The sequence below is a fragment of the Poecilia latipinna genome, unplaced genomic scaffold, assembly GCF_001443285.1.
Source record: "Poecilia latipinna isolate Pla-1442-1.1 unplaced genomic scaffold, P_latipinna-1.0 Scaffold995, whole genome shotgun sequence".
Taxonomy (NCBI): Eukaryota; Metazoa; Chordata; class Actinopteri; order Cyprinodontiformes; family Poeciliidae; genus Poecilia; species Poecilia latipinna.
The window spans coordinates 1-25,291 of record NW_015113611.1 but is presented as its reverse complement, the minus strand read 5'-3'; the positions used below and the strand labels follow the sequence as shown (position 1 = coordinate 25,291).

Below are 25,291 nucleotides of genomic sequence, written 5' to 3'. Positions count from 1 at the left end.
ATGACAAAGCTTGAGGTTGGAGTTTTCAAGGACTCAAATAAACCCTGATATTTCACTTTTCTAAAGAAATCAATGGCTGGCACAAACATAATGAAAACAGTTCAGTTTAGCTGATTGGTTTGCTCTATATATGTACATAATATACATCTATGTTGTGTCACTTTATTTTGTCTTTTTAAATGTGCAACCTTTGAATCTAGGTAAAGCACTCAAAAGATTTAAACCAATATCCAAAAGTAAGCAATGCTTAGCCTGGTGGGGGCAGTGTGGGGGGAACCTTATGTATAGACAACATATAGACGAGGCCATTCAATATGGCCGGTGTGGCTCAGAGGGATGACTCTGACATTCCAGATCTGCCAGCCACATCCCTCAGAAATGCTCCGGTCGCTAGGAATCCCAGAGTAGTGGGAACTTGAACAGGCACTGGTGGCACTCCTCTGTAAGGCTGGGGGCCAGTTCTGTGTGGAGCCATAAGTCTTTCATCGTGATGTGCCAAGCCATTCAGTGATTTATAAACAGAAGTACTTTTAAAGTCTATTCTCTGTTCTTGGGGAAGTGAGAAATCTCATCAGAAAACCTGCAGCAGGTGCTTCTGTTAAGCGATTCTGTGTTGTAACGTAGACTGATTAAAGATTAAAGGGTATGTGATGCAGGTGTCACCATAACCAGCCGGTCAGTATTAGAGAAAGGGTGTAGCTAATAGTGAGACGACTTACTAATGAGACTAAATTTAACTTACTACTTGAATCTGATAGATGCAATGGAAGGAGCTAAACACTAAAATAATAATGAGACCTTCTAAGCTTTGTATCCAAACTGATACTCCTTTGGCATCAGTTTCTTGTAAATTATGTATCATATCTTACCAAAAATAAACTTTTTGCTTGAATGAAAAAGATGCATCTAAATAACCAGGGGTATGAATAGTTTTGGGCTTAACTGTACACAGAATACTTAAAGAAACACAAACACCTGCAAACTTCAGGTGTTTGTAAATTAGAGAGTTTATTGTGAAGAAAATAATCCCTTTTTGATGTTCTCCTTTTCTGCTTCTTTACCATGTTGCCATGGCTACAGCCTCCAGGATAAAAAGCCTTGTCGTTGTAGGTCATCAGGTTCAATAGGAAACCATCTCTCAGGGAGGAGATGTCTGTATAAGGGCGGATAGTATCGTTAAGAACTGGATGTTGATTTAATGCAGCAATCAAGGTGATGCTTTGGGGTTTCCCTGTATGACTCAAGGAGAGTAGTAAAAGTTTAAGGCCTTGCCACACGCCCTAGCTGACGATCTCTAGGAAGAGTTCAATGAAAAATGACGTGGAAAACCTCAGAATGGCGTACTTTGACCCAAGATCCCCGACTTCCTGTTGGGCTTAGGGAAACCAAAAAGGATATTTCAGGGCTGGCACTCTTTTTATGTTTATATCATGACTTTTCTATAAGTTGACTTTTCTTGTAAACAAGAGAGATGTTTAGGAGTGACCAGTAGTCTGTCTAAACAGGGATTCAGATGAGGTGGGGCAGGAGCAGCAGAATCAGGCAGAGAAGTAACTTCTCCTTCAGGATGAGTTAAAGGAGCACCGGAATCAGCGGTTCTGGTTCCAGTCTGAATAGCCTTCTGAGCAACCACTAACCTGCTGATGCTCTCCCTTACAGTGCAGTGAGTGGGAACCACTGAGTCAGAGTATCTCATAATGAATGAATTCTAGCTGTGTTTTGGTGAATTAGCCTCAACTTCATGCACCAGGATTTGAATTGAACATAATTATGTACTCTGTGTTGAACCGTGTAGAGTGAGTTTTTAACTTTTAAGAATTTTAAAAATCTTTTCTCTTTCTCTCTGCAGATACAAGCCCTTCTTTCCCTTCCAAGTGCAGCCTCCGCTGGGCTCAGCCTGCGATTTGGATCTGTCAGTCCAGGACAGCAGGCTGGTGGAAGGCAAACTCAGAGTCACTCTTATTGAATGTAGCAGGTGACACACTTTCACTTCATCACCTCTGTTACTTGACTGACCTGGACATCTTTGTCCACAGACTGTCATGTTGAACACCAGACCTGGTTTGCACCTTGTCTCTTGACGTCTTTTGGTCCGATCACGATGTTTTGATCATGTCTGCGGTCTGCACACGTCTGTCAGTATTAAGAGTGAGGCACCGGTGTGTGCACATCTAAAATTTCAAAACCTTTTTTTATTTCATTTCTCTAGTTGTCTGAGCTAGCCATAATAAGACATCTGGTCACCAAACACATTATGCTTTGTCACTTATCATTTAACAGAACTAAACCGAAGGGAAGGAGCAGTAGAAGTCCACCATGTGAATCCAGGGTTAGCAACAGCAACTTGACAACGTCTTCATCTGCAATCCCTTTTCAGTTTAATTAAATTCAAATTGGAAAAGAAATATCCTTTGTCAGTCAGTAGGTAAAGGGAAAAATTTATCTCTACCAGCTGCATTCATTCTGTCCTGTTCTCTAATTAGATCTCCACTTAGCATTGCGCAATCTGGGTGATAAGTACTAATCCTTCACACTATAGACCTCATTATTTTTAAGTTTTGACATCACTTTTCATCAGTAATTCTAGCCAGGAGGCAATATGTTGCAACAAAGAAAAACATCATTTTCCAAATATTGCTTATCCTGTTGGTTAAAAACAACAGTCCCACTAGCTGACGGGGATCATCTGGGTTTATTCAATCATTCTGCTCTTCTGAAGTCATCCGATTTCTCCAGATCTGTAAAGGTGTATTCTCTCTCTCACCTCGACACCCCGTGTGACTGCAGGCCTTTTTGATGCAGCTGATTTCAATTTTACATCCTCAAACCCTAAAGCATGTAGCGAGCTCATCACTAAGGACGCTGTCAATCTTCAAAAATCTCACCTTTCTAAATCTAGAATGTTGACCATTTGTGAAAGCGTTTTATGAATTAAGCAGACCCTGTTGTGTTAGAGGGGTGTGTGTGAGAGTGAGATGGCGCTCAGCTACGTGTGTGTTCTATGGACCACAAATGATTGAATCAACATAATCTCGTAATAACGAGAGCTTTCCATTAAAATCACCTCCTCTTTCACCAGCCTTGTCACTCACCTTTTTAGCTATGCCCGTCTTTATTAGTGCTTTTGTTTCTTTTTAGTGTTTTTGAATATTTAACAATTCGTAGAGTATTGTACAGAGAAAGGGAAAATAAAATTACACTTGCATACATGTATCTGAAGTTTTTATACATATTCAAGGAGTGAGCTTGGCTATGTACGGATGATGCCCCACCTCTATTCTTCATTGTACTTCCAATGTAAAGTCCCATACAAGTTATTAGTCGTGTAGTTCTCCCAAGATACTATTAGTTACATAATAGGTGTAGTAATGACAGTAGTCCATTGTCATTAAGTCTTGCTTCAAATGACTTGATACATTACTGCCACCTTGTGGTTGTGGTTAGAAGCACACTACTGAGCATAAAATCAGCTTTCAAAATATGGGGGAATTTTACTGCCATAACGTCGAGGGCACACATTTTCAGTCTGAAAGCAAACCTTCATGTCTTTGTTCTCAAAACTTGTAATGATTGCCCTCAGATCTTCTGCTCTCTTTCAAATATAGATCTATCAACTGTAGCAACCTGCGCTGCCACTATAGATATATCTATCTATGTATCCATCTGTCGATATAGACATGTTTTTCCATCAATCAATATAGATATTGATCCACGGAACCAACGGTTGTTGTAGGCTGTTAGCGATGCTTTCAGACTGAACATGTAGCCACAAGTATGAAAAGTTTTGAGAACAAAAGACATGAAATCCTGCTTTCAGACTGAAAATGTGTGCTCTCGACTCATGGCAATAAAATCCCTCCGTACCAAAACGAGTTTCAAACCTGCTTACATCAGCGGACTCTCTTGACTGACGTTTCCTTGACTGATGGCCACAGGAAGCCATCAGAGAATGGCTTCCTGTGGCTGTCTTAGTGATCTCACTGTTTCTGTCCTGCGCCTGCAGACTGTTCATTCTGGGCTCGTATGACAGAGAAACCTACGTTCACTGCACCCTGGAGCTGAGCAGCCAGCAGTGGAAGGAGAAGACGCGCAGCTCCATAAAGCAGGTATGCCGTTTTTCCATTCCGTCCACTCTTCTCCTCCTGTCTGGTGTTCTTATCCTGCTGTCGACTAATTCATGTACAACGCCCAGAAGAAGCAGAAGGAGCTCTGACATGGATGGGCCAGATGCTTTTAGTTCATCTCAGGTTGGATCAGGTAACCCCATCCCCCAGATCTGGAACAACCTGCCTTCAAGTCTTTTTAAAGAGAAAACTCACATTTTCTACACTATTTTTTTTTTTTTCCAAGTTCAGCAGATTTTTTTTGTTGTTGTATCAATTTATTATATTTATTTTAATGTGCTGAGTATAACATTAATGCTCAAGAATATAGAAGGCCACACTTATTAGTACAGATGTGTGTAAAGGTTTAGAATCATCTCGTCTTTTCTTAAAGTAGCGTAACTGCAGCTTTGATTGGAGAAACATTCATTCAGAAAAAAGTCTAATGGAAAAAAATTATACTTACTGAAATGTAATTTCACTATTAGTGAACTGAAATGTAATTTCAGTAAGTATATAAAAATAATAGTTATTTTTATTACAATCATCATTGGCACAATTGTTTGCTTTTGTAACATTTACTCCAAATAGATGTAACCAAGGCACGTTTTCATTTGTGCTTTAACTTTTAAAGTTGATCCGAGTTCTTGAAGCTTCCAACCGGTAATCCTTCAATTCCTGCCTGCCTGGGTTATATGTATTAGGGTTGCAGTGACAACCCTAATATTGTCAGTGCAACCCTGATAATATTGCGTGCCCATAAAGGAAGATGGGCGATCAGCCGATGCATGCATGTGAAATGGATTTGTGCCACCGTGGAATTTTTTCTTCTTCTTACAATTAAAATACACTGTTTTTCTCCTGTTTAGAAATGCACTTAAAGTTTTTTTTTTTTTTGTATTGAATTGTGCTGCTACAGTGATAGACAAATTTATTTTACGTCCTTTTTTTTTGTAGCTGAACGTTTTGCAGAAACTTTAAACATCTCGTGAACAAGGATTAGTTTTCTCTGCTGATACCTTAACACATGCTGCATTTCCAACAACAGATCACTGAATAAAATCCTCTGAAGCAAACTGATCACAGTGCTGGAATATCTTAAGAGATGCTGTACTGCATATCACAACCAGCAGATGGCGCTACACTGTTGTAAGCTGTCTAAAGGCAGATATGAAGGGACATCTGTGGGTCATTGCATTCTGATTGAATAAGCTCTGCTGACAGTTTAGACACAAATGCCAATTTAATAATACACGAAAACTTGTAATGTAGGAAAACTGAGTAAAACATTTCCTCGTCGTATGCTGCTTATTGGAAAACTTTGACAAAATGACACATTAATAAAAGCTCACTGTCATCTTCTCTGCATTCATCAGATTGTTCCATTGTTGACATTTTGCGACGCGAAGGAAATCTTCAGGCCCCCTGCAGCAAACCTTTCTAATTGTTGCAATTTAGAGATATTACAGTCATCACATCAGGCTGCTTTGGAAGTGACTAATGACCATTTTAGGGGAAAATGTCACACCTAATTACCGGCCAAGGCTCCAGCCAACCTGCCGCTGCCGAGCTGTCCACACACCTCCCAATGGCATTTGTAAAGGCTCACAGATTATTTCTGTTGAACAATAATAACCTTTTTGTCGGTTCTCATGTCGCGCCTTTAAATAAGGAGAAGCAGTTGAGAACTCGTCCAACAGGGGGCAATAAAATACCACAACCTGCTCCGAGATGACATAAGCCCATTCATGTCCTCCTAGAGCTGCCATTTTAAAATGTCTAATCTTTTTGTTATTCTGTCTTGGTTTCTACTCTGCAGACACAAACAGTCAGGTCATTTATGCAGTTGGCTCTTATATCAAACTTACTGTTTGCACTTTATTCATGTTTTCAGGAGGCATTATGTGGTAAGAAAACAATATCTATATCCGCAGAGTCTGCTTGGTTCTAACGGGGAAAAGTCTTAATGTGTGAACTTCACTCTGACAGCCGAATATTCCTGCGTTACACTCCAGACTCTCCCCAAAGCATCTCTAGTGATCCCGTGTGGACACGGTCATCGTTTCTGTTCTGTTCTGTTCCCGTAAACACCTCGCACATCGTCTCATCAATATCATATCCTACCTAGAATTTATCACCCCTACACATGTGTGATGTACATCAATCGGTCTGTCTCTGAAACTGGCCAACTTTTCCTTCAGTGGCTCTAACCTGTCATTGGAAGGTGAACTCCTGAAATAGCACACCATTTTCCTCTTTTTTTTTTTTAAGCCTTAACCAGGGAACCCTGGGTTTTTTTTTTTTTTTTTTCTTCCCAGTGTGTAAATGCATTAGCAAACAGCAGACTCTTCAGCCTCTGTAACAAGCTTTCTGCTGTAACTGGTCCTCAGTTATTCAGCGCCGAAAATCTTGTGATGGCAATGGTATTGGTAAATATCGCAATGCTGCGATATCTGCCTGTTTTCTTCTTTTCTCTCTCTCTCTAATTTGTGCTTCCTTCTCTCTTATGTGACCTTTAACATTTTTGGCGATGTTATTTGTGTCCAGTATGAGCTTTTGCTGTGATGAAACTCTGTAGTCTTGATGCTAATGCATTACTTAGCCAGCAGGACAACTTCAGAACTTGTAAATATATCAGCCAACAACTATTGGACTCAAAAGCGGTTCTTTGTGAAATGCATATGATGCACACTGATACTGTGATGGTGATATATTTTTGAAATATTGCGCCGCCCTAGCTCCTAAATCCACAAAGCACAACAAAAATCTATCCTTAAAATAAGGATAAGGTGATGGTGCACACAGGTAGGCCTATCAAAGAAATTTTGCTGGACAATAAATTGTCCCAAACGTTATTGCGATAATCAATAATATCATTGAGACCCGTTTCAAGTAATATAATGGTAATGGCAGGAACATATGCTCCAAGATCAATAACCTTTAAATTCTAATAAACATTCAACACTGGAACTGGAAAACATTTTAAATATCCAACATAAATAAACAAAACAACAACAATAAACAAAACGAATTATGAAGTCTGTGTAAACAACGTTGTTCTTCATAAAAGGGCTGGTTGGGACCAGTGCACCAGACTGGAGACTTTTATCATCCAGTTTTTTGTAGAAAGAGGGAAAGAAAAAGAGAAAAACAATAAATCATTAAAATGGAGATTATTGAGCTTGTTTTAATTGATCATGTGACTAATTGATTTATTGCTTGTTGTGACAGGCCTACACACAGGGTGCTCATTCAGCAGCAGTCTGTCCAGTGATAGCCTGTCTATGTAACTGTATGTTTAAACTTCAGACAATATGCCAAATGTAAAAAAATAAATAAAATAAATTTGTCTGTTTAGAGCTGCGTTATGCAGTTTGAGATTTCTGTGTAAATGTCCAGGGATAAATATGCAGAGTAAAATCAGAATCGGTCGTCTCCATGAAGGTGTCGGTTTAAGGTGGTGGATGTTGCTGTAAAACATGACCGTCAACTGGAAATTGGTTTTATTTGTCTCGAGTTGTACAAGATCGCTACTGTTGTGGCGTTTGCTTTATGTCCTTTGGCTGAAGCGGAGAGCCAGACGTGAATGAAGCAAGCTGTCCCATCATCAGGTGAAGCTGCAGGCAGCTTTTCTATCGGTTCCGTCTCTGCACCCGAGCGGTTTCGCCCTCAGCGGAGCCCTCTGTGAGTGCGCCCACTTCAAAGTGTCCGTATTCCTTTTTTGTTAATAGAGGCACACAAATGCAGATTCCTAGTGGCATTTGAGCCTGTTTTATCAGACCTCCCCAGTCTGCATGTCCTCAGCAGGACTCAGTAGTAAGGATTAAAGACTATACCATCTGCAAAAGGTCAATTCACCCTCTTGCTCTGCTGTTCCCCCTTGATGATGCCCAGATATAAATATCTGCCTTAAAGTATAACTGCTGTCCTCTATGTGGTTTGTCTTTCTAAACCTGGTTAACTGGGATTAGTTTCATTTCTCCATCTTCTGTCTTAAGTGTTTCCAGCAGGACAGAATTTCCACAATGGAGACGAGCCAGTTTTATCAAGCTTTTTGTTTGTTCTTTTTTTTCCCCCAAGTATCATCTCCCCTCCCCACTGCTATTTATTATGAACTATTGCTGATAGATTTCAGGGCTGAAATATCTTCTCTTGGAACACAGTTGCTCTGTGTTTGTCTCGTTTACCTGTTTCAACTCAGAGCTTGTTCTTCTTGTTCTGAATGACGCATAGATAATATTTGCAGAGTGTGTTTATTCGACATGTTGGTTAAGTCTTCCACCACTATGATACATAAAGTCATTAAAAAAAAGGCAAGCAATAATACTGATCAAGCCAGTGCAATCTTTAAAGACAGACTTCTGTTTTAATTGATGCAGACTAGGAATAGGATTTTGCTATTTGTGATTGAAGCAGAATTTCATTTTCTTTTTTTATTTTGTTTTTATTTTCTTTCATCTTTAGCTGGTAACCCCCATGAGTCACGAGGACACACCTTTAGCTCATCTAAGTCTTTAAGCTTCACATAATAAAAGCTCGCTGTTCTGTTTCCGTAGAAAATTGTGCTTTTCTTTTTATTGTTACTCATCCATGGTGTGTTGTGTTTTAAGTGGTGAGGTGCAGTATGTCAGGCATGTTTGCACATCTGCCTTGTCGATTTCATTTTCAGCCCTCAGTGATGATGCCTGCTGACAGCTTAACTGAAGGGGCAGAGAAAGGGGGATGTGTGTGCACATACAAGCATGCTGGTCAACGTCCTGTTGTGTTGCAACACTTGTTGCTCTTGGTGTGTTCGCGTCGCTTGAAAGGAAAGGGGCATGTTTGGATTTCCGACTGCATGAGCCTGGATTTTCCACTGGAGGCTGTGATAAGACGGAAAAACTAAAAGCAGTTGTAAATGTTAGATTTAAATTTAATGAGCTCATGATGGTTTATGCCTCTCATTGTAGCAACATATGTTGAAAAACCTGTTGGTGCTCTGAGGAGTTGCTTTGAGCCCATTTTAGCAAGCACCAAAACCTACCGGTCCCTATCTGGAATAATGTGTCTTGAATTGGATATGAATGAAACTGCCATATTGTTTGCATATTCTGTTAGAAAACACAAGCTCTGAATGACATTTCAGAATTGCTGCTCCAGTCATTTAGTGTCAACCAGCTAATATTGGCATCACCATCATTAAGCAGCTAACACATTGGAACCGCAGCACGTCAGCAAACGCTTGGAGCACAAACTGGAAGTGTTGCGCCTGATCACACAAACTGACTTTGTTCATTAAGTTTGCTGTGGTGATTGTTGTTAGTTAATACATCCATATCTCTGTCTTGATGATGGAGTTGTAAATCGCCTGACTCCTGAATGAACTGAATCTATGCAAGCACTCTTCACTAATCAGTGCTACAGTTATTTGGAGAGGTCATTAAGGATTTCTTTCTCTCGGGGTTTGTTTTTGACGGTGAACTACTTTAACTTGGAATGAGTTGAAATCTTCCAATGTGACGCAATCGAGAACATTTGTTTGTGAGTAACCAACCAAATTTGACTGGCATGGATTTAAGGGATTTTAGCTGTCAGACATTGTATGCTGTCAGATCAGTATACAGTGTCACACGTGATTGTCATACGTGTAGCACAAACTGACGGCTATATTTGTCAGACAAGTATACTCTGCCCATTGCCATATGCTTTTATTTAATCAGCAACCTAACACCATGACGTAGAAGTTAGATTGCCTTAAACTTTAATAGCAACTGAATGAGATTCTCACTTAGCATTTAACCAGGAAAAGGGAGGCATGTTTCGTAGTTGACTGCAGCTGCAGCTAGGCCTTGCTTTAGATATACTTTGAATCCATGATAATGCATGTGTATCTATCTAGTTATTATTGAAAATGATTCATTGTCTTATTTATGTTGTATCTTGTTGCGTATGCTGAACTGACAGCTCTTTTAAATGTCCCTGACCTCTTAATGCGCATACACACACATGCGTACTAACTGCATGTATTCTGTTCTGACAGCGTATGCTGATCTGACATAACATGGGCAGCAGTATAGCTCTGTTAGCATTTTAAAGAGCTTCCAACTCTACCTGTCTCAGCATGGCAGCACAGTAGCACGGCATTTATTTTTAGCTTGCAAAATTAACGATCAGTTGTTGGAGCCTCTCGTCAGTTTTGCTTTTACAAATGACTCAGTCTTCTGGAGAGAAATGTTGAGGGCACAAATGTAGGCACTTCTGAAGTTGTGTTTGGCTTTGACTCTCTCCCACTGTGCTCTTCTTTTTTAAACATGGGAAATTATCCAGATTCACCTCACTGTTTTTTTTTTTTTTATAATTACAGCCAATAGTGACAAAGTGTGGCATTATCTAAAATTACAACAATCAAACACAAATTGATAAAAACAACTCAGGTAAAGTTGGCCTTCCTGTGCTTAGTCCAGTACAGAACAGACCAAAACAACACATCAGGTGAAAAAATGGCAAACTCCATGGGTGAAAAATGTAATAAAAGATATACATTTTTGAAGTAATTGTGAGTTTTGGCCTATCACAAACAGCATTTTTTTTAGTTAATAGAAAAATTACAACATATTTAGGCCAACATGTTCTATCAATTCTGGATCACTTTAAAATCTGGAAGCCAATTTGTTTGGACTCTATAAAAAGATTCCACAATAGCTTATTTACACGACAGCATGTACATCTAGCATGTAGTTGGAGCACACCCAAGGGATTCATTATGTTTGGCATTATTTTGTAACAAACTCATTGAGTTGTGGCAGCTGATACTTTTATCAGCCGTTTCCACAGTCCCGTGTCAATTAAATGACTCTTTCTAATTGTGTTTGACAATACCTGGCAGTATGGAAAAAAGCAGATTAAAGACATGAGAGCTTGGTCCTACAAGCTGTTTGTTCCTAATCACTCTTCTAGTGATCAATTCACCTCCAAGGAAACTCAATAGACCAGCTGCCATGTGCATGACCAGCAGAGCCACAGTCACATTACAGATTTGTTGCCATTACTATTTGGGATGTTTTTCTTCTGGCCCCATAGACATGGCTTCTTATCAGAGAAGAAATTACCTGTTAGACGGTAAGGGTTAAAGTCAATGCTCATAACTGCTAATAATACCTGAACATATGACCAACAACAATCAGTTTTTCATGTAAGCAATGTTCCTGATACAGTGTTTGATAAAGTGTAGTGTATAGTGGTGCAGTATTCAAGTATCAAACTAAATGAAAGACCTGTCAGTTTTATATTTAAACATATATATAATTTTATACCGTAGTTATTTTAGTAGATAAGTCAATTGAGAACAAATTCTCATTTTCTGGAAATATAACACACCATTCATGAGAAAACAGAAGAATAACATAAAGCAAACAAAATAAATATACAACTATGTTCATATTGACTAAATGTACAATATACACATAAGTAAACTTTTTTCTTTTTAAATTAAGCAATCCACCAGTCTGCTCTGAATCACTTTCCTTTTATTTACCTATATTGACTAGATATAAAACCAAACAAACTTGCACAAAAATAAATACAAAGGTAGGTCAACTTCTTCTCGTGGGAATGGAAGTGACTGAAATAAAGAACAAACGTTCAGCAATCTTGTTCCAGTCATTGATTAAGTTCATAATGTTCTTTCTACTCTCAAATTTCCTTTAGAGTTTGAAAAGATCTTAGCTGGTCCGATTGGGGGATGTGGTCATGGGAGCGGCAGTGGCTGAACAGGAGAGCAGTTTTGGAGTTTATTTTTGGACTATGGATAATGAACCATCAAGATAACAATTTTCAGGAGTACAGACAATGTTCATACTCCTGAATAGTGGTAGGAGTTTGCCCTGGAATTGGTGGATTGCTGGTTTGGTCCCCCGGTGTCCCCACTTCTGTCGTTGTGTCCTTGGGCAAGACACTTCACCCGCCTTGCCATCTGGTGGGCAGTCTGCTGTCGGGGGCAGCTGTGCCTACTATCCAGTAGCTTACCACCATCACCGTGTGACTGTGTGTGTAAATGGTTGAATGAATGTCTGTAGTGTGAAGCGCTTTGAGGTTTTTATAAAGCGCTATACAAGTACAAAGCCAAAGCCAGCCAGTATTGACGATGTTGATATTGACAAAACTAAAGTGAAGGAATTTCAATAGTGAAAGTTGCACACAGTCTGGAGGCCTCATCTGTTTATCTCTCGGTGAGAGAGGAGCTTGTGTAGAGGTTGTTTTCCCTGGAAGCTTGTGAGGAAACCTACATTTTCTACCCAACTGCTTATGTGTAAATCTGTGTTTACTATAAAAGGCATGCTTTCTATTCTATCTGCTCTATGTGCGTCTGTGTAAATCTTCTGTTCTGTGGAATCAGCTGAATGCCCTTTATATCACCACTGAATTTTGGCCAAATTTCCAATGGATTCAGTCACACTGACTTTGCATGTGCTTCTACCCCCCGCTCCTCCATTGTCTGACAGTGACATCTGCTGCACTCCTCCTGAGCGTCACGCTAAGACCACAGGAGCTTAACCCCGAGCCAGGTCCACATAATTTAAATTTTTTGCATCTGTCTTTTTTAAAAAGCTCTTCCTTTGCGATCTTAGTCAGGCTACTTCCTGCTTGCTCTGTTTTGATACCAGCTGATTACGTCAACAAGCATTACCACAGTTAGCCAGTAGACTGCAGATCTCTACCATAGGCCAAATTTCTATGTTTCTACCAAATACTGTATATGGCATAGTAATGCAAGAACGCATTATCAAAGATCAATACATTTTAAATTCAAGTCAAAAAAAAGTGTGTCAGTCATTAATATCATCATTTTTTTTTTCAGGAGTAAATTTGAAACTTGATATTTTCCTGATGTGCAAGCCTTTTCTTTGGCTTGTGCCACATGCAGGCATTGGTGTATGTTTAGATTAATCTTGGTTTAACAAGATCTTTGTGATCTGTGTGATATTTGGAGATGTGACTGATTCCTGAATCATAGTGTTACTTTGAAGAATTTTCCGATTGCAAGGATCAGATGACCGACATGACGTAGGCATGTCTGTTTTTCGTCAGCCATATTAATGTTATTTAGAATGATGGAAACCACCAAATATACTTATGTTTTTCTTTGTTTTGTCTTTTTTTTTTTACAAAAATGATATTTTACAAGATTTATTGTGCAGCATATTAGACAAATTAAATCACTAGGTTTTTTTCTGTTCTAAAAGAGATTTGTGTTTGTGTTTTCATGGACAGTCAGAGGCTTTGCTGGAAAAAAAACCCAAGTTGCTTTTGACTTCAAAACCTGCAGACTTGTTTATTCCTTGGATAAAATCAGGTGAGAGTGTGCAAATGTTACTTGAATAAGTAAATGCTGTGCGGTCAAGGGGCCACTTGATGGGAGTTCAGTGAAACAAGCTTGGCGTCTGCGTGACAGACGAGCCGCGGCGCTCAAAGGGAAGAAAACCAAAATGCCAAATTGATAATGTATTAAATTGCAGATGATGTCTTAGTCCTTTTCGGGGGACTGCTAGCAGGTGAAAATATACTTGTCATCCAATCAGCAAGGATTATGCAACAGTCATGACAGATGATTATTTTTCAGCTGTGGCACAATGACCGTGCTATGAAAGGGGACTGTGTGGGCGACCAAACCGCTGTTCCTGTCAATTCAAGTGCAAATTAGCCAGAACACCTTTTTGTTTTCCTGTGTTTCCATGGCAAACCTTTTGTTGTTCAAGCTTTTGAAACCTGCCTCATACAATAAAAAAAAAAAAAGAAAAAGTAACTTAAAAATTCAGATTTGAGCCTCAAAACAATCACAAATGTAACACTAAGGTTAATCATTCAGCTCAAGAAACACATGCCATCCAGTGCTGGGCTGAACATCCGTTCATTTGTTTTTACGGCATAAACCGGTTGGAGTTCCATGAATTAATTTACTTATGTGGGTGTATTAAAGGCTGTAATGTCATTTCTGTCATTTTAATTGTACAAATTGGAGGTCAGTCGACTGGTGCACTTTATTCTTAGATTGTCAGAACTAGATCAGTCTTCATATTGTCATATTTACAATTCAGTTAAAACATAGGAAAAAAATCCAGATGTAGTCAGTTATAGAAACACTTGAATCAACCAAAATCAGAACCATTGAGTTAAGCTGGGGACACACTACACAATATTTCATCTAATTTCATCCAGAACAACAGAACGCCAGCAGTGGTGGTGGGATGCTGACAGGCGAGTCAGCACAGGTCTGACCCCAGTTTGTCAGGTAACATGTTTATTTATTTATTTATTTTTTTGACAAGTAGGGACCCATTAGTGTACAGTGAATTCTTATTTGGATATACATCCAAACAAGAATTGTCTTGCTGCCAGCTGACAGGGGGGGTTGGGATATGATTAGTTGCAAGCTGACTTCTGAGAAAAGTTCCTCTAAAGAGCAAGCCTGTAGCGTGTGTACAGCTGCTTGACTGGATGCTCTGTCACCTTTGTGCCCATAATAGATTCACAAAGGAGTGTGCAAGTCCATTCTGCTCAAGTGCAAATAGAGGCCTGCTCCCATTTCCACACACCACCAGTATATGCTCTGTCAAAAGCTCTCATATGTTCCAGTTGTGGTGCAAACAAACCTCCCGTGATACGGTCGCTGCTCAGGAGCAGCAGCTGCTGACTTCATAGATGAAACAGATAAGTGATTATTCTGTGTATCTGTTTTAGCCCAAGCATACAGAGAGAATATTGCATTTCCAGAATCATGCAAATTAACTTCTGTGAAAATTGTTTCTGTGGTCAAACATGTTTGAACTGTCGACATTGAGCTGAACACGGGGGTACGGCCAGTAACCTTAACGTTCCTATTAGTAGAGCTACAACTTATAAACCTGTTACGTCCCTCCAAGAAACGAGATAAGTCAATGAATCAATCAACACTATTGGTTTTAAAGAGAGGCAAAATAACAACAAACATCCCAAATGAGTTTCTTCAGTCCAATTCAAAGCAAAGTGACCGAAAACTGCACATCGTCCTGTTCTTCAAGCTAGCCTAACTGGAACATGTGATCTCATTGTTAGGTGCACTGTTTCTTTCAGGAGGTTTAAAAATGTTGCACATTACACTCAAGAAGCAGCCATAAATGTTCTTTAACTTGTGACGTTGACGGTTGAGGTGGCAGAGCACGGACTCCGTGGTTAGAGCCTCCGGTTGTCAACGTGGTGGATCTGGGTTCATTTCCCATCTCGGGCCATTTGCTTCATATCTTTTCCTTCTCTCTCCACCATGTTTCATGTCAGTTCACTGTTCAATAAAGGCCACTATTGTTACAAATCTTAAAAAAACAAAAAACAAAATAATTCAATTCTTAACCATAAACAATATTAGCCCAATTCCAAGGAACATAAAATAAAGAAAAATTTTTCCTCCCAAAAAAAAAGTTCTTTAAATATTTTAATTCATAACCTCTTCTGTGTGGCATTAAAGGAGATTATTGGTCAATGTATTTGTGGACTTTAATTTCATTGCTCATATGTTGGCTTGCTTCGAGAATGATCCAGTTGTTGAAAAGCTAAAGTCGAAGGCAGACGGGATAAACATAATTCCCTATAGAATCTGTTTTTGTTCATTTTAACTTAACCATTTGCAATTTGTCGAACTATTGAAAAAAAAAACCCGCTATCTTTATTTAGTGTTTACAAAAGAAAGCTCATTTTAAATGCAAAATGTGACATGTGAATTCTCTGCCCTTTCTGCTCCCGAGAGCTGGTTTAGTGCGTCTGCAATTTTCAGTTTAATTGTGGTGTACTGGTGCTTTTTCTCAGGGCTGAGCAGCAGCGGCTAACCTTGTTAACATCGACTAAGACAACAAGCAGCTCCTGGTTTCTTGTCTCTGAGGAGAAAAACCAAACGGCACGTAGCAGCATGAACAGGCCAGATGTAAATGGAACAATTCACCGTCTGTTTTGGTGAAGCAGCCTCTCTTTATATCTGCTCGGCCACAGAACAAATCAAAGGTTAATATGTTCAAATTGGGAGCTATCATGATCTCCTGTTATCCTCCGGGATTGAAAGCTAGACCGATCTTTGTTTGATCCCAAAGAGAACCTCTGATAAAATCCCTCCTCTCACTGCTTTATTTTACACACTGATGCATTGTGAACTTCAGACCACATGCACCAGAATGTAAAAAAGTAAAGCTACTAGACCAAAATTACTTCTAGCCACTAAAGTAGTTGCATTATAAAACCGAAGAGGTTGAACTTTGAAGGTTTCTTATGTTACCATGTTTGCTACAAACCTACCACCTTAATCAATTCGATTCCACTTCTTAAAATGTCAACGTTATTTGTGCAAGTTATATATAAGCAAACATCTTATCACTTCACAAAGCCTTGCAAATAGCAATATTTCTATTTTTCATCCTGCTGTGAATGCATTCAGTGTGTGTGGCGTGCAGTGAGGCGGCCTCGAGCAGCCGGGTGGGAAAAGACAGATGCACATAATTTATGCAAAGATTCTTTGGGGGAATTAAGACCTTGTTAATATATTATGTTGCGATAATAAAGAAAATTGCTGAAGGCGTCATCCTCCTGGAACTTTGAAACAAATCTATTTGACTCTTATCATTTTGTCAACACAGGCAGCAGCTACGGACTCAATTTCATCTTTTGTTGGTTATGTGTTTTTGAGAAATCTGGAAAATGTTCCTCCTTTTGACTTTTTTGTTTTCATTGGTGGCTTTTCAGCGTATCTTTTGCAACTATATTGGAAATATGTAATTGCTCTGTTTAATTTATGTGGACAGTTAATTGAGATTGGATTGACAATCTGCCAAAGCGGATCTTCTGTAGGAAACATTCTTATAAATTTCTGAGTCTAGAAGGTTATTTGACTACCTGGAACAAATTTCCAGTGGAAGGTAACCAGGTGGTAGGTGGACTGAAACGGCGTCTCCTTTTGCTTGGTTGAACATCCCTCTGGTTTACAGCAGGTCTGTCAGGGTGTTTGTGAGATGGAGAGGATGGGGAGGAGAAAACTCTTTTTCCTGTCACTGCGCTGCTTGGTAATTTAATCTCATACCACATGTCAGATCGATTTGTGTATGGTTATAGGGTACCAGTCGCTGCAAGGCAAGTGCACAGCAATTCCCTGCCACATCTAATTAGCAGGCCCAGTGGTGATGGGGGTGGGGTTGGGCTGAGGAGAGGACTCCATTTCCAGGATCTGCACAGGTGGCTAAGTGGACTCTTGTTGTTTTGACCAGCAGAAATTCTCAGACACACTATTTCAAATGGTTGTTACAGCCGCGTGAAGTCCGCACTTCAACACCCTTCTTGCCAATATGTTCCCGTTATTCGCCACACAACTGTCGGTTGCAGTTGCTGCAAGGCGAGTGACCACAATAGACTGCAATGACAGTCATGAACCAGTGGCTAGCTTCTCCCTTACCTCATTTTGTAAAGAGAAATTTAACCACATGTGCATTATGCTTGGAATTTGTATTGATATGATGCTTTCACTGACCTATTGACACAACACATGGACAATAGTGACAGCATTTGAAATATGTGGAGTGAAGGTTTAATTGTGTAAAAAAGCAGCCTCCTGATATTATTCATTTTTCTTTTTTTTTTCTGTAATGGTGTTTATCAAATGGTGGCAACACAATGCGCCACGATACGAGTCTGTCCAAGCCTCTGCAACTCAGTCAAGTTTAATTCCTTATCAAATAAGTTTTCCTTGATGTGAGATGGTGGTCCAGCTGCACCAAATTCAATCCAGGTCGGAGACGATACTCGGATGAGATTTTTTTTTTCCTGATTTAGTTAAAGGTAAAGCTTAGCTAATTCTTTTCCTCAAACACAATGAGCTAGAGTACAGTAAAGATGAGCTCTGAACCGGTCTTCAAGTCTATTGGATGAATCTGGGCACATACAGTTAGTCGTAGCAAAAGCTCAGCCAAAAGCTTTGTCCCGGAGAGAGACTGTGCAGAGCTTTACGTTTTTTTGGCAGCATTATCTTAGTCAGTGCACCCTCCCTATAGCAAAACAGAATGCCAGACCAGATGTAGCTTTTATGAAGAGTAACAGAGAACGCAAAGCATTGCATGGTTCAGCAAACCTGTACTTTATTGCAACCAATCTTGTTGAGTTAGAGATGAATATTTTCAACTGAGCCCAATTTTTTTCCACCATGAAGACTATGCAAAAAAGTTTTGATATAAAAGTCATGTTTTTTTTAATTATTATTATTATTTCTAAGCATGGTGTCCAAGGCGAGTAATGCCGAATCATTCTCTTCAGAAAGAATAGGTCATTTCCTCTTTTGGTCCAACACCCTGTGTTAGATGGATTACGTCATTAGGTTTGAAATGAGGATATATGTCCTCTTCTGTTTCCAATATCCTGCTTAATATCCCCATGTTTTGCATATCCTGTCATTCTATGCAGTTTTCAGGTTGTTTGCTAAAAGACTGTACAATAAAAGTAATTTTATTATGAGTAGCTTCTACATTTGTCCCCATAGTAACCTTAGGGTTAGGGTTACCCTGAACCTTATGGCCTCCTTTGTGTGTTACTCTCACACAAAGTAGGTTACATGGACAAACACTTGTTCCAATTATTGTGCCTGCATGGAGGACAATATTCCAGTTATTAGCCAAAAAGGTGCGATATATAATTATTTGAGTGAATTGTCAAGTTATCTCGTTCACCACAAACTACTCTTTGTGTAGTAGTTTGTGTTGTATGACATTATTTGTAATGTATGGCATCAGTGTAACTCTCCCAGATGCTAAAACCACATTTCCTACCCTGAAAAACAATTTAATTTTATACTTAAGGACTCTGACAATCTTTGTTCTGTCACTATAATATCCTCTGCTGTCTGTGTGGAGAGTTCACTATGTACAAATTGTGTCAATGGGTAAACTACTACCCTGGAAGAGACTAGCCACTTATTCTTCGTACAGAAAGTCTGGACCTGTTGAGAAACAATCGCTTGCTGGAGGCGTGAACTCTGTTGAAGTTTTAAACGACTGAATCAGATTTTACCCAATCGCGAATGTTTGGCTGATTTATGTAATGTGCCAGCGCCACCGTAAAGGACGCAACGCTATGAAGCTTACCAGAAATTGTGTGTGTGCTTTAAACAGCCTTTTCCCACTGTGAAGAGAAAAGTACAGAGCCAAACAAAACCACTGCCAGCAATCAAATGTCTTAAGCATTTTTGTTTCTGAAATATTACCTTTTTATTTAAAGAAAAAGTCAGTGTTGTCAAATGCTTCTTTTAATAGTTCTCTATTTATATTGCTATCTAATTGGGGAGAAGCTAATTTACTTAACTTGTTTAAAACCTGTTTATGAGGACTATCACGATCATATACATCACATAAAGCAATATTGCAGTCAGAGCCGAGCAGTTTTTTCAATCAGCAAGGCAAAATCCACAAAAGTTAAATGTTTGGTAAGTTTGTATCATTGATGCGAGAGATTTTAGCTTAAATCAGTTCTACATTTGGTGTCATTTTGGCATGTAACCTGACTGCAAACAGTGTCGCTCAGGACTCACCCACAGCAGTGAGCTTTCGCCTTCCACCTGCTAAACCCATTCCCTCACCCCCTCGCCTGCCAGTATGTATAGATCATCTGCTTATTCAGGGCCAGCTCTAACTCAATCACTACCTTCCAGCTGAACAGTAACAAATGATAGCATGGGAAATTACAGTCATTTGTCTCTGCCTTCCCACACCATGTCAGCTCTTCTTTCTTTTAAATGAAGGCACCTGCACCATCTTTATCCTTGCCAATGTTTTCCATATTCACCTCATTCGTATAGTTCCCATACTCGGAAACATCCTAAAATATTATTCTGTCAGATTAGCAATCTCAACCGGTCACCTTAAAATTCTTCAAGGTTGCATTCACTTTATTATTTGCTGTTCACTTCTTGCTCCTTTGCACAAATAGTCATAAAGTAAGCATGTTGTTACTTCTGCAGCTGTGGTTCTGGGCCAGATATGAACTCTTCCAAAGAACTGCCTCAGTTTGAGTGACTTATGTTAGGTTGAAGACGTCATAGTTGGACTTTCTTTCTAAAAGTCAGATGAAAATATTCCATGTTCGAGAATCACAGCTCTACATGTCACCTGGTGTCTCTGAACCCATCCATGCACTGACTGAGCAGATTTTTAGAACAAATAAATGCATGGATCTGACATAACATTCTCCAGCTGAACAGAAACAAAACTAAAGTAATTATTTGTGGTCCGAAAGAAGAGCGACCTCGAGTCAGCGCACAGTTTCAGTTGTTACAGCTAGAAACTAAGGTTCAGGTCCAAAATCTGAACGATGCTGCTGGTGTTTAGTGGCTGGCGTGCCACTAAAACCAGGCAGGTAGAGCACGACTCCCCAGCTGTAAAGTCGTTTCATGGGCTCCCTGGAGCTCAGTGAATAGAGTTTAAAATACTGTTAGTTTATGTATCACTGAATGGCTTAGCACCACAATACCTTAAAGACCTTCTGCTTGGTGGAAGGTAGGAGGTTGTACTAACCTACTGCCTTCTTATTCACTACAAATCTGGAACAAACTTCCAGAAACCTTAAAACAGCTGAAACACTGAGTTTCTTTAAATCAAGGCTAAAAACCCTTCTTGTTTAGAGTTGCTTTTGAACCATAATAAACAGAATATTGATCGACATTTGATGTGTATTGATAATTCTAATGACGGCACTTGAGAAAATGTAATGTCTGTTATTCGTTTTCACAACTGATGCGAGTATATGATGCGAGTATGATGTTCTTTTATGTTTCCCTTTGTAAAGTGCTTTGAACTGCCATGTTGCTGAAATGTGATTTACAAATAAACTTGATTGATATGATGCAACTGACCGTTCACACAGACCAGTCGTAATCAACATTGACAGGGATTTGAGTTTGGTCAGGGACTCCAATACAATTTTTTTTTTAATTCCTTGACTGCCACCCTGGATCAGATCAGAGCATGCCTTTTTATATCAGTACTGTTCACCCCATGCTAAGACGCTGATCATATTACATAATGCAACCTTGAGCCTTCCAATATCTTTGCCAGTGATTGTAGAGAATAAAGTTGTAGTCCATCATGTATAGCTTCTAAAATCTCAGTCTCCTTAACTGTTCGATTTTCTTTTACTTGTTTGCATCAGACGGAGGTTGTTAAAGGACCGTGTGGCAATGTGGGGATGACGTTCAGGCACATACCCGCCTTGGAAGGTGATGCAGTCTATGTCAGCATAGAAACGGTAACACCCAACTCTCCTGCATCCCAGGCTGACCTACAGAAGGGCGATCGCCTCATTGCTATTGGAGGTATTCGTTGTTTATTTACTTAAAGAGAAAAATGTATTTTTGAAAGTTTAAAAGACACAAGGTGACTTTGTTTTACTGAAGGAAAAAATGTGTGCTTTCTTTTGACAGGAGTGAAAGTGACGTCTTCAGTTCAAGTGCCCAAACTGTTGAAACAGGCAGGAGACAGGGTGGTGGTGTTATATGAGAGACCAGTTCGCCATCAGACTCCTCCTTTAGGAAACCTTGGGACTCTACAGGAGGGACTTGGTCAGCTAGAGGAAACCGGCTTCACTCCCCAGCCAACAAGTTATGAGGAAGACCCAGCCCCCATCTCCAATCTTTCTGATATATCTGACAACAAAGACATGGACTCTGAGTTTGAGGAGTTGCTTGTGGACACCAAACTCAACCAGCCTAGTGGACCTACTATAAGTAACACAAATATCAGTGAAACCAAGGAGGACTTCTTACTTGCTGTTAACCAAAGTCCTAAAAGAACAGTGGCCAACTTGGCTTCCAAGCCCCTTGGTACTATATCACCCATACTGAACCGAAAGTTAAACCTTGTCGGTCTGCAGTCTCCGCTAAAGCCCCAGCCCAAAGAATCGCCCAAACCCTCACCACATAAAACCAGCAGTGAACCAGGTGAGAGTGTGCATCGGCCCACTGTTCTTCCTCCACCTCCTCCTTCACGTCCCCCGGTGCCACCAAGACCACAGATACGGTTGACGTCTGCATCCTCAGAAACCAGTCTTCTGGAAGGTGTTGACTTGGTTACAAACACTGTCGTTACCACCACCAGTGCTTCTGAAAAATCGTTAGACAAGATTTCAGTTTGTGGAACCACTGAGGATAAGAGTGGCACAGAGAAGACGAGCATCAAGCAGTCTGAAGGAAAACAGAATACAAAAGCAGCAGACGCCAGTGATGAGATTCTTAGTTCTTGCTCTGTTACCAGCAGCAAGGCAGATCAAGCAAAGGACAAAGTTTCAGAAATTTCCTTTGGCACAAGAGACAGTCTAGATGACCACTCACTCTGGGAATCCCCAGAAACTATATTTAGTAAACATACAGCATGCTGGTCCAAGGCCTCTGTGGTGTTTGAGGTGGAGACTCACCATAAGTATCTCAATGTGGCCCTGTGGTGCAAAGATCCCTTTAAGTTAGGCAGTTTGTTGTGCCTGGGTCATGTCAGCCTCCCATTGGAGCATGTGGCACTGGAATGTATGGCTACATCTTCTTCAGAGTACCAGAGCATCTTTAGGTTGGGGCCCCCAGAGCCAAAAGCAAATGTCAGCCGCACTGCACTACGCAATCTCAGCACGCACAAGGGTTTCAATGAAAAGCTATGCTATGGAGATATCACCTTAAACTTCTGTTACTTGGCCGAGGGTGAGTTAGAGTGTCCGGTGGGCTTGATCGAACGGGAGCGTGAGGGAAGCCTCCACGATGAGGATTTGAGAGAGAAAGAACCCAATCCCTCTGCGCCACGTGATGATTTGGCTTACAGCACTATGCAGTCACAAGAAGTCCGTCACAACTTCCACGACACGCAGTTCCAGAACCCTACTTGGTGTGAATACTGCAAAAAGAAAGTTTGGACGAAGGCAGCCTCGCAGTGTATAATTTGTTCCTACGTTTGCCATAAGAAGTGCCAGGATAAGTGCCTTGCTGAAAGTCCTCTCTGTGTGGCAACGGCTGAACGTCGTGGCGCTGATCCTGAAGCCAAATCCACCATGAACCGGGCCACAGGGTTAACGCGTCACATCATCAATACCAGTTCACGTCTGCTTAATCTTCGCCAGGTACCCAAGACACGACTCGAGCAGGTGACCGATGCGGTGCCTGGAGCTGTGGAACCGTCACCCAAGCAAACGCCCAACACATCTGACAACGAGAGCAGTGACACTGAGACATACACTAGTGGAGCAAGCCCATCAAAGCAGCCAACTAGCGGCAGTGGCACCAGCAAACTTGTACGAAAGGAGGGCGGACTGGACGATAGCGTCTTCATCGCCGTAAAGGAGATCGGCCGGGACCTGTACAGGGGCCTGCCCACAGACGAGCGCTCGCAGAAGCTGGAGCTGATGCTGGACAAACTCCAACAAGAAATTGACCAGGAGCTGGAGCACAATAATGCTCTTATGATGGAAGAGAAGGAGGCCACGGATTCACGGCGAAAGGCCCTCATCTGTACTGCTCTGGCCAAGTCAGGTGAGAGACTTCAGGCCCTCACTCTTCTGATGATCCACTACCGAGCAGGCATAGAGGACCTGGAGTCTGTGGAGAGTATGTCTCCTTCAGAGCAGCAAGGATTCAAAAGCAAAGCGGAGAGTCTGGAGGAGGAAGTTCTTATGGGACCAGAGGTGTATGACAGCGACATCTGCAGCCCTGTGGAGGTGCCGTTGATGGATGAGATCAGTGAGGAGCAGATCTGTGTGGAGGCACTCCACTAGTACCAATTTGGAAAGAGATGAAAACGTAACATGTGGATTGGGTTTGGGCTTTTCAGCAAGGCAATGTCCCATTTATGATTTTGATACTGAGGATTTTGTCCAGTCCGTCCTAAACACACGGGCGTTGAGGTATTTTCACTCTCACCTTTTTATTTTATTTTATTTTTCTTTAATGTTAATGAAATTACGGTTTTGAGATTTCACTACTGATGTTTTTATTTTTGATCCCATTGCAAGACCTAGGTTGTCTTTTGTTTTCATTGTCTGTGCTAAGTGTTTGTTTTTCAGGTTTGTTTGATTTGTTTTGTTTTGTTTTACTGCAACCCTTGTAATCTTACTTTGATTGGAGGTCTTTGCAAAATTTGCACATTTCTTCATTTTTTGAGGGTGGAGAACAGTAACGTTTAATGATTGTTCACTTTGAGAATTTGCCTTGAGAAACAGGCCAATCTGAAGTACGGATGAGGAATCGTCCATTCGTCCACTAACCTATGATTGCATTCATCCTTCCTTCTTGTTTCGATTATATTTTTCCCAATAAATGTGAGAATTTTGGCAGCAGCTCAGCCTGCTGCAACAGTTCCTTTTAATATTTGTTACAATGTATTTATGCACTGGTGGTACTTTTTTTTTTTTCTCCTTCTTTAATTGCTTGTAACTAAGTTTATTTTGAGTAATTAGTGGTACAAGATGGAATTGTCCTGGCTGCTGATTTTAATCTATTCCTCTGCTCATTATTATTTATTGGACTTCCAACATCTTGTTTTGTGCAGAATACTTCTCCATCCTGGACTTCACTATGACTCTTTTACTTTATTATACAAACCATTATGGATGCAACATCAGAAATCCTTAACAGTTCACCTCATTTCTCTGAATAAATGCTACACCCGAACGCATGTAGATGTTAATTCAAGCTGTTTGCTTTCATTTATGTAAGCGAAACTAACTTCATGTGGATTACACTCTTTTTGCTTTAGGATTCTAGCCCAGATGAATGTATATTTGTTTAGTGGGTAATGTGTGCTTACAGCTTTGTTTCTCAACCTTCTTTATAAAACTAAAATCCGCGGTGCAGCTCATGGCAGCCAGCTACATTTTTTTTCTCCCCCCCAAACTCAACATGTTTTGCATCCGAGATCAGTTAGTGCGGCTGGAAATGAGACGTTCACTATGGGAAAGAAGTTTTCCTATTTTTGTGCTACCAATGCAGCTCTTGTTGGGTGACCAGTAGAAACTGCAGCTTCCCATGCAGGTGTTACGACGCATTCCCCTCTTGGAATGAAACAATCATAGCAAGATGCTGAGCTAGAGGAAAAAATTGAAAAGAAAAAACAAAACAACTAAAACAGACATTTGGGAACAGGCTACTGCGTTTTAACATTCTATGAAAAGTAGTTGAGGGATTTTTT

At 40.3% G+C, this 25,291-nt stretch overlaps 1 protein-coding gene across 1 annotated transcript in view; it reads left to right on the top strand.

Moving 5' to 3' along the window:
- LOC106958549 (PDZ domain-containing protein 8-like) overlaps nt 1-25,193 on the top strand; it is a 31,907-nt gene extending 6,714 nt beyond the window's left edge. The window contains exons 2-5 of the mRNA XM_015050503.1: nt 1,850-1,975; nt 4,004-4,106; nt 21,282-21,444; nt 21,553-25,193. Of these exons, the coding sequence (XP_014905989.1) occupies nt 1,850-1,975; nt 4,004-4,106; nt 21,282-21,444; nt 21,553-23,879 (2,719 nt within the window). The 3' untranslated portion in view covers nt 23,880-25,193. The remainder of the gene's footprint in view (nt 1-1,849; nt 1,976-4,003; nt 4,107-21,281; nt 21,445-21,552) is intronic.
- The last annotated feature ends 98 nt before the right edge of the window (nt 25,194-25,291 follow it).